The sequence below is a fragment of the Oculina patagonica genome, chromosome 2 (assembly GCF_052425735.1).
Source record: "Oculina patagonica isolate OP01 chromosome 2, crgOcupat, whole genome shotgun sequence".
NCBI classification, from domain to species: Eukaryota; Metazoa; Cnidaria; class Anthozoa; order Scleractinia; family Oculinidae; genus Oculina; species Oculina patagonica.
In genome coordinates this window covers 2,308,995-2,318,485 of record NC_135759.1, presented here as the reverse complement: position 1 = coordinate 2,318,485, position 9,491 = coordinate 2,308,995, and the positions used below count along the sequence as shown (strand labels likewise).

The following is a 9,491-nucleotide window of genomic DNA, read 5'->3' as shown; positions in this document are numbered from 1 at the left end:
TTACGCGGGGTACAGGCTTCGTCCGGAGGTCGAAACCCTTACCATTTTTGACAGAAAAGATAACCGTTCATAAACCTTCGATAGAAGATGGTAACCATATGTTTTGCGGTGTTTTGTAAATTTTTGGGTGATCTTTGGGGATGTTTGAAAGGGAAAAGTTTTTTTCAAAAGATTAGTAAAATATAGAGAAATAACGAAAAAGGGAGATTTTATGTGATTTTCAAATTAGAATGTGGAGTTCATAATTAGTAGACAGACACCAAACTGGCCCCCATGACAACTTGGAAAGCTCTTGCGTGGGGGGTCAACTGTCTGGTGGTGTTTCGATTTTTTTTTTTCTTTCTCCAACCCCTTCTCTAAACCTCTAAAAGCCTCTCGAGGTAGTAACTGACTCCTATAGACGAATGCTTTGTTTGTTTGTTTGTTCTTTCGTTTGAGGGCGGTCAAAACAACGACAGAAAACTAAAATTTAATTGAAAAAGAACAACCATGTTGTTAACTTTATTTTCTAAAAATCACTTTTACAGTGTGACTGGTTTACACGTACACAATTTTTAAATTGTACTTTATCAATTAAATGCCAGCAAATGAAGTGAACTTGCAATATGCCTTACTTATTTTTCAGCTACCAGCAACCGACGCAATCATTTACTACCTCTCCCATTTTCTAAAGAGTACTTTTAATTTTATATTTGAAAAAAAAAATTCCTTGTTAAGAAATTTATTTTAACCCTGTAACTAACTCTTAAGTACCAAAATACAGTTTTCCAAAAATTGAAATACAAGAAGTGTGATTGCAGGTTAGAGGAGGTAGCGCAGGGCAATTATTTTAAAATCAATTTCAGAGCGTTGTAGAGCAGTTTTCAATTGAGTGTCGTAAAACCAAAAGCAAAGTAATTACTCTGGCCAATCACAAAGGGCAAAGACATTCCAGTGAACAAATCAAAACGCGAAGCAAATACATGTAGCCGGCACGAAGCGCGGGAAAACGTGTGTGAGCGAGTCACGATTGGTTTTTGTTTCAGTTTTGATTGGCTGAGAAAGTGGCGCGAGATTTTTAAACCAGACACCTAAGCGTAGTAATGCAAAACCAAAGCAAACTCAAATTACTTTCAACACTGAAGTGAAAACTGCTCTAATCACTAGGCAATTCTGGATTATGTTCGACATTCCATTGAAAACAGCTCTATTATAAGGCCTTGTTCAAATGATGTTTTGTGTTCAATTACGATTAAAGGTTAGGTATGTCTATTTAATTAATCGGAATTTAACAACACCAATTCCACATTCACAATCTTTTAACACATTGAATCACAAATTCATTGAGTTTAAGAGCAAGGTGGGTGGTGAAACACCATGTGTTAGGGGCGTGGTTTGTGTACCATCAACTCAAAATAGGATTCTTGCCCTCCTCGGGTGCGGTGGGCGTGGTCCATGCATGATCTCCGGGTTGGTCACCTTGCAATCTGTAGCAGGGTCTGATGAAACAATCTGCCGGATGTAGTCGCTGAACTGAGCCAGCGGGCATGGAGAGCTGCGGCAGTAAGGGATAGTTTGCTCCTGTCCGTGGTACAGCAGTCTTACAGCGTAGTCCGTGGTTGAACCATTGTTCATTTCCAGAAGCTCCAGCTGAACCATGGAGGCGTACGGGCTCCACTTGTAATCACTCGCGTTGAACGCTTGGAGCAGTGGCATAACTATAGATAAGAAAAAACATAATAAGAAATAAGCCAAGAATTATCCGAGTATCATCCGAACGTAACCCGAACATTCGACCGAAAATGGCTAAAATGTGGATCAGTTTGGGGGAAATTATGTGGATTAGGTACCTCCAAAGAAAAATTTAAAATCTTCAGCCAAGAAAACCAAACTTGAAGCGATTTTACCTGTGTGGTCGTGTCCAGAATAAAGGAAAAACTTTCTTGCTTTACTTTCTTCCAAAGCTTCTTGCATCGCCTAAGAAAAGATAATATTATGAAATCACCTTTAGTTGGAACTTTTTCCCTTCAATTTATGCCTGGTCTACCACGCACAAGTTTCCTCAGTTGCAATAGCATTGATAGTTACAGGAATTGACTGACGCAATGCCAAGCTCTCTTTGTAAATAAATATTTATATGTTAACTGAGAGAATTCTCACACACTCATTGGTCGAGGACTATGTTTGATGAGATTATAGAAGATGAAAATGACGTAACCTGTAATGCAAAATAAGGCAAATGTTGGAAAACTTGAGAAATTGTGAACACTTTTCTGAAATCAAAATCCAGCAACTTGTAAGATGTCAACTGGAACATCTGGGGCGCTTTCGACGGCTTCAAGTCGAAAAGTTGTGACCTTACGAGCTGCCACATGTGCAGCGACTTCGCATTGATTTTCCATCAAATCCGCCAGTAAATTTATTAATGTTATTGTATAAAACAAATCGACCACATTTGTCCATGGTATACAGTTTTATAGACCATAGAAAAGAACCTATTAAATAACCAAAACTTTGCAGTGAATCCACTCGCCCAACGGCTCATGGTTCCACTTGAGTTTCGACCATTGTATAACCATAAAAAATATTTATAACAACTTTATTGCAATTAAAAAGAGAGAAATAATAATAATATTGCAAAAGGGTGCCAGCAGGGAGGAACCCAATCCTCATATAGAGCCGACCCCCTAAAGAAAAAACAAAAGTAACATATATAATATAAAATACCGGTATTTATAAAAAAAACTCTAAGATAAAATCTATATACCGGTACATCTATACAATATATGCAATTAATATAAATAAATAAATAATAATGGATAGATGTGTGGAGAGAAAGAACTCAGAAAAAAATTCTGAGTTCACAGATGGGACTCGAACCCACGACCTTCCGTACACTAGTCGGACGCTCTAACCACTGAGCTACTGAGAACTCTAATGGTGAGCAATAAATAATTAATTTGATTTGAATTAATTAAATTTAATATAATTTATTTTAGTTTAATTTAATTGGTTCATAACAAACTTGCACAGACGCCTCTTAAAGTTAGCGACATCAGCTACTTCGACAATATTATTTGGTAAGGAATTCCAGTCATCAATGTATCTATGCTAAAAAGAATATAAATATGGTTGATTTGTTGAATGCTTCATGGCATCTTACCTCCCAAATCTCGCCAATAAGGAACCCAATTCCCACTTTAGAATACTCCTGGATTGTGGGATAGCTGTATGAGGCATACCACATGAATTCTATCTCGGCACCTATGCGAGTGAAGAGATCTTCAGTGATCCCAGGTGGGATGGGAAAGCTATGACATGTGTGAGTCAGCAAACAGTCTGCAATGTGAATCAAGCCTTCAGACGCTAAGGGAGAGTAATAACAAAAGAATGGGTTAATTCCTGAAATGATTAACAGCTATTTTCTTTGTACAGTGTTGATACATTTTCAAGCTGACAGGTAATGAGAAAATATAAAATCATCAACTGGTAGAGTTTGTTTTGATGTGGCAATGAACATCAATGAATCCTACTAAAACAAGTCACAGAAATAATAATAATAATGATGATGATGATGATGATGATGATGATGACAATGATAATGATGATGATGATGATGATGATGGTGGTGATAATGATGAAGACGATGATATAAACAGTTAATAATGTAAATAGTAATGTAAACAGGAGGCTCTGCTCACAGAGATGGCCTTCAGGGAGTTAGATCCTGAAATAAGTTTATCTTTAACATAATAAATAAACAATAGCCTCCATTTGGCATGGATAATTGTCCACAGACATCATCTGTTCAGAGACTGAAGCAAACAGTTTTAACTACTAACTATTATTAATAACAATTACTGTGATTAATCTGTAACAAATAATTTTTTACTATTTGCATTATTTTCATTAGATGGATTATTATAAGAAATATAAGGATAAGTTAATTAATTACAGTAATCATTATTATTACTTTAAGTTGATTAATTATTTTTAATAACATTTAGTAGTTAATTAAACAGACTAATACTCCACTGCGTATCCACAAGTGACTTACTCAAATTAAATCCCAAACCAAGTGCTTTCTGAACTTCATTTAAAAGAGGTATTGTCTTTTCATTGTAATGTTTCTTCCACATGTCACTCGCAAAGAATTCTCTCTCATACTGATCCAGTTTGGGACAGAGTCTGCCAAGAAGAAAATTATTTTAGTCCTTCCTTTTCATAATGTGATAACATAGTCATACATTTTTGCAGTCGAATTATCCCCCACCACACCTCTCTCACACAACACAGCAACAACAACAACAACAACAACAACTTTATTTGCACCCTATACATTTAACATACGAGCCAGAGAATCTGTTTGGGTATCTTAAATAGGGCACAAGAAGCCCTCCCGAGGGCTCGAGGAGACTCGCCTCAGGGCCGGAGGGAGGATTGAGAAACAACTGAATCGATCAACAGAACAAAACAAAATTATCATGTTACAAGTTAAATGCCAATCAACAGCCGGACGGGCACTGCACAGTGCCCTGGGGCTAATTAACTTATTCCACAGGAATATGATTCAAAAAAGCACACATGCTGAACAAAAAGAAAACAAACAAGCAACATGTATTATGCGGGGAAAGTTCCTCCATTTAAAAAAGCAAGGGGTGATGCACATGCTTACCTTAAACTGACCTTGAAATGAAGATTGACCAAGCATAAATTAAGCTAAACATGTTTCAAACCTAGTGTCTGCACTGACAATAAAACTTACCGTGGATTTGGCTCAATATCATCATAGTCTTTGTCCATGACGTTAATGTCGACCACTTGTGACTTGCCTGCAGTTGGCAATGATGGTGGAAATAGCCCTAGAGCTAGAGCTTGAGCAGACTGTAATGAGAAAACACTAACTGATCAGTAAGCATGTAAATAAACAAAACTGTTATTTGCACAGTGGGCTGTTGCCATTGTTATTCTCATCATCATCATCATCATCATCATCATCATCATTAATTATTACAGCATCAACAAGTCAAGCCATGTAAGGCAAAAACACCTATACTGGGTTTGAGTTTATTACTAGCTCTCAGAAGGTCAACTGGCATTTTGCAAAATGCATTGTAACTCAATTAACCAATTAGCATGGCAAAAAGGTACAAATCTTTCATCATTTCACAATGCTGCACAGGATCATTGAGTATGATTGAACCACTCTTGCGGACAACCTTAAACTAAGACAGCATGCATCAAAATTCAGTGATACCAGTCAGAATTTCAGCAAATAGGAATTTAAAATAATAAAAAATACCACTGACCTGTCTTGTTCTTGACATATCTTTGAATTTGTTAATAAAAGGGAAAAATTGAATATTAAGAAATATTAAATAAAATTACTAATATGTACGTAGTGACTAAACTGTGGTGGAAAAGTACCTAGAAAATTGAAAGTTGGAAAACTTACACTCACAGCCTGTACAGGTCCTGGTGGGGTGCTGGGGGTAAAGGGGGGGGAGGGGGTTGAGTGGAGAGCACAGAAAGAAAAAGGGCCGTGAGCTCAGCGTGCAAAGAAATTCATTTTTCCAGCCAGGAGGTTCTAGCCTGTATCTCCTTTTAACTAGCCCGAAAAAATTCTTCATAAGCATGATTAATTTGCTCAAAAATTTTCCCCAAAATTTTCCCCAAGTCAAGAATAAAATTCACTAGCCCCAGGCTATCGGACATGCACTTCTTTGTACACTAAGCTCTGGAAATGAAGCCAGAAAATACCTCCACAGTTAACACCCTTATTAATAGTTCTTTGAAGTTCACAACCCGGGGGGGGACTCGCATATGAAAGTGACGGGGATGCTCGTCGTCTCACTTAGGGGTGTAAATTTTGGATTTTTGGTCTCGCTTAGGGTGTTCCGAGCAAAACGCCAATATTTTAAGCCATAATGGTCTCGTTAAGGGTTACACACGAAGGAATATACAAATATATATTCTATTCTTAAGTTTTTGGTATCTTTTAGGGGTCAAGAAAAGCTCGAGCCACACCCTGATTGGTCTCTTTTAGGGGTTGTTTTCAAAATTTCCGACGAGCATCCCCGTCTGTTTCATATAGGAGTCCCCCCCCCCGGGGTTCACAATATACCCTGTTTCAAATTTTTTTCATAGTAAGTCAAGTCTGTCTTGGTCCAAGTGCACCAGAGCTTATACAGTGTCTGCAGTATTCAGTAACAAGGAGTTTTTTATACTCCCCCCTAGATGAGATGCATAGTTCACCCTAGCACTACATTTGCCAGTCTCCATTTATATACACGTATCTGAAGAGGCACTGTGAGTATAAACCATCTTGCTAAATAACATGTGTATGTACAATAAGTTGTATACCAGGGGGCTCTGCCCCAAGGTCCAACCCCTTACCCTTTAATATACCACTTTGACAGAAAAGACATCCCTTTCATATACCTTTTATTGAAAAAAGGTAACCCTTGCCTAAATGGTATGACATGTTCCTAAAACAGGAAGTCTTGTTGCCATTTTTGTGTGCAACAAATCAAAATAATACAGCCATAACGTGCAACTGTTCAAAATATTTCAATTAAAGGCTTTTTAAATACCTAAATGACAGATTTTCCCTCCCTTTCATATTCCTAAACTTATGAAATCCCTACCCTTTTATGTACCTTATGCATGAAAAAGGTACCTCTTTCATGCAGATCCTCCCGTATGGGCCATTATAGGGAGTCCCCCCCCCCACCTCAAAAGTGATTTATGGATGAAATCACTCACCATCTGTACGGAAAAAGACTTCATGATTGGAATAGTTGGAAGAAAGAAACCCAGTCTCAACATATGCCTTGCGTAAATTCTGTCCATTCAGTTCTTGCTGTTTATAGCCCTTAAACGTAAGATGACCCAAGCCACAGTCACCCTTTATGTCATTGCGACCTGGCATGTACACTGCAAATAAATCAACATGTAAAATTATGTATCAGTGATAAATCAAGTGTTTAAAGATGTAGGAAATGTATCATAAGTTATTAACCAAGCACAAGGAGAATACGGGCAGGGTCAGCAGGGTCGGTGCACACAAAAAAACATAGAGCAATTAATATTCTCCTGGTATGATCACAAGCAAACTTGGTTAATAAGAGATTCATAACACACAACTTTACAAATTATATTGAAAAAGAACTACTGTAGAAACTTTACCCACTCCAACACTTAAAAAATGTTAGACTGGCAAATAATGAAGCAATCTGATTTGTTAATTAATATTTTATTATCCTTTGAAATGTATCGAATATTCCCTAATACTTAGCCTCCGTGGCCAAAGGCCAAGTTGGATAACAAAATTGGATAACTAAAGACTGAGCAGGATAGAATTTTTTAGTTATTGGTCCTGTCAACTGCCCAGGCTCGACTCACTGACTAACAAAACATCAGTAGCCAACTAGTACAATTTCCTTGTTGGCTAAGGCAGGTTACAAGCCCAGGGGGGGTACTCCGGGATCAAAGTGACGGGGATGATCGAATGGAGGCAAAACTCAGGACCCAAAAAAATCCCTAAGTCTCCCGACATTACCCAAAAAAATCCCTGGACCAAAAAAAAAAACGCCCAAAAAAATCCCTAGTCAAATTACCCCTAAATTGCCAAGGCCGTGCCAAGGCACTTTAGTTTGATTTTAATACCCCAAAAAATCCCCTATTTAAATCAAGTCACCCAAAAAAAATACCTGCCAAATTCTCCTACCCAAAAAAATCCCGGAATCGAAAATTTCGACCCCAAAAAAATCCTTCGCACATCCCCGTCACTTGGATCCCGGAGTACCCCCCCTGGGGTTACAAGCTAATGTGAAAGGAATCAGAGTAACTTAAACATACCATCTCTGTATACCCTGTCCACTGTTATGTCATGGGTGTCATGTTTGACGACAGGCAGAGAAGCTGACGTCAAAAGACAGTCCCATTCTGCTGTGTCATTAGGCCAACAAGGGGTCATACCAGCTTGTGTTCGGTCACCATGTCTGTCAAAGAAAGCATAAAAAAATGAAGGATGTTGATTTCATATCACAGTAGTTCTACTGATAGATTGAATGATATAGATTTCTTTTCCTGTTCAAAAATTCAGAGAATGATATGGTACAGCTTGAGGGGGGCAGTAACATGGGATAGCCAGATGGGAGTCCAAGAGTCCTATGGACGGCCACTTTTCAGAGAAAATTAATATAACTGTATACAGGAGGTTTTTTTAGCAAATTTGGAAATCTTTAGATACCTTTCCACTCATAACTGCAGAAAAATACTTTGCATGCTCCTCAGGCCCTCCTATGGGGACAAAGTCAGGCCTTATAAAAATCTTGGACTCCCACTTTTTAAATCCTGGCTTAAAGCCTGATGGGAGGCAGGAGAAAAGAGGGTGGGAGCTTGCTCCAATAAGAAGGTCGGGATAGTTGGGAAACAGATGGTAATTTTAAAAACTGTAACATACTGAAATCACTTCAAATTAGCCCACGGCCCCTTCCTAAATCTCAAATGTAACATTTAGTGTTAACAGGTAAAATCAAATCAAATCTATATCAATATGTTAAACCACTACTCCCAAATTTAAATCAATAGCCACAAATCAAAGTAAAGATTTTACAAATATATCAATTTCGTGTTTAAAAGGGATCGATACGAATTGGGATGCATTGTTTGTTAAAATAATAATCAACTTTCATGTCCCAAAGGGGACCCCTACCACACCCCTGTCTACAGACAATGGATTACAAAACTGGAAAAGGGTCACGAACAAATTTTGTACTTATTTTGGTGATTAAAAATTCTGCTAAATCTTTATTCAAAGCGAAAATAAGCAACTAAGTAAGAAAAAATTGCAAGCCTTATTAAGGTTAAAAATAGAATGCTTATTTAACACAAAGACATTTCTTACTAACAGTATTCTTTCGTGACACGAAGCACGTTTAAGAGCGTTCGTTTGAATTGCGATTTTTCCCTCAAATTTAGGTCTTAAAAAGTAAGTTAAACGACTAAAATGTCAATCGTGTACAGAGTTTTGCAAAGAAGTTTAATTTTTTTTTCCAAAACTCGTGCTAAGCTGTGCTATAAAGCTATCAATTTTACCTGATAACGACATGAACTTGTTTCAGTGTATATTCCTGTCCTTTCGGGCCTTTCCTCAGTGGAGTATAGCTATAGGAATCCTTTCCACAATACTCTGGCAGAGATTCCCAACCATAACAGTTGAAGAAATAGAGACAAAGTGCGAGGAGAACTTTCGCAGACATTTTCGTGCGCTCTTTCACTCTCCTGTGCGCTCTGGTAGACTGGGGCGAATAAATTAAACTAGTGTTTAGTCTCCCTGGCGAAACACGACAATTAGAGAGGAAACCTGGGTTCTAAATCTCATTAGTAGAAACTCGGCTGTGTTCTATTGGAAATCCGCGAATCTGATTGGTTCTCCCACTGATTTCTATTTTAACAATAGAGTGTTTCTGTCGAGGAACTATCGGCTGATAGTTGCCCCGCGGAAA

General features: G+C 37.9%; 2 protein-coding genes across 3 annotated transcripts in view; one reads left to right on the top strand and one right to left on the bottom strand.

Moving 5' to 3' along the window:
* Positions 1-468: 468 nt before the first annotated feature.
* Positions 469-9,267, bottom strand: LOC144642557 (counting factor 60-like). Of its 2 annotated transcripts, XM_078501529.1 has the most exons (9): positions 9,082-9,267; positions 7,840-7,982; positions 6,745-6,915; positions 5,289-5,308; positions 4,745-4,863; positions 4,037-4,167; positions 3,143-3,345; positions 1,887-1,956; positions 469-1,697 (listed from the first exon to the last, which is right to left on the bottom strand). In XM_078501529.1, the coding sequence occupies exons 1-9, from the start codon at positions 9,243-9,245 to the stop codon at positions 1,390-1,392; spliced, it is 1,329 nt and encodes a 442-aa protein (XP_078357655.1). In that variant the 5' UTR covers positions 9,246-9,267; the 3' UTR covers positions 469-1,389. The 2 variants fall into 2 exon arrangements, with proteins under 2 accessions (XP_078357655.1, XP_078357656.1); XM_078501530.1 differs by lacking the exon at positions 5,289-5,308 and having other exon boundaries at positions 4,745-4,883.
* Positions 6,097-9,491, top strand: part of LOC144642558 (homeobox protein EMX1-like) — a 17,781-nt gene continuing 14,386 nt past the window's right edge. Inside the window, exon 1 of the mRNA XM_078501532.1 lies at positions 6,097-6,288. The gene's annotated coding sequence lies outside the window, so the exon portion shown is untranslated. The remainder of the gene's footprint in view (positions 6,289-9,491) is intronic.

Bases quoted from the DNA above. Each gene is read 5' to 3' on its own strand.
- LOC144642557 (XM_078501529.1), bottom strand. From the start codon at position 9,245: ATGTCTGCGAAAGTTCTCCTCGCACTTTGTCTCTATTTCTTCAACTGT. The intron at 7,983-9,081 runs GTAAAATTGATA...TTTCTTTGACAG, and splicing joins CAAGTTCATGTCGTTATCAG to ACATGGTGACCGAACACAAG. The intron at 5,309-6,744 runs GTGAGTGATTTC...ACAAATTCAAAG, and splicing joins AGTCTTTTTCCGTACAGATG to ATATGTCAAGAACAAGACAG.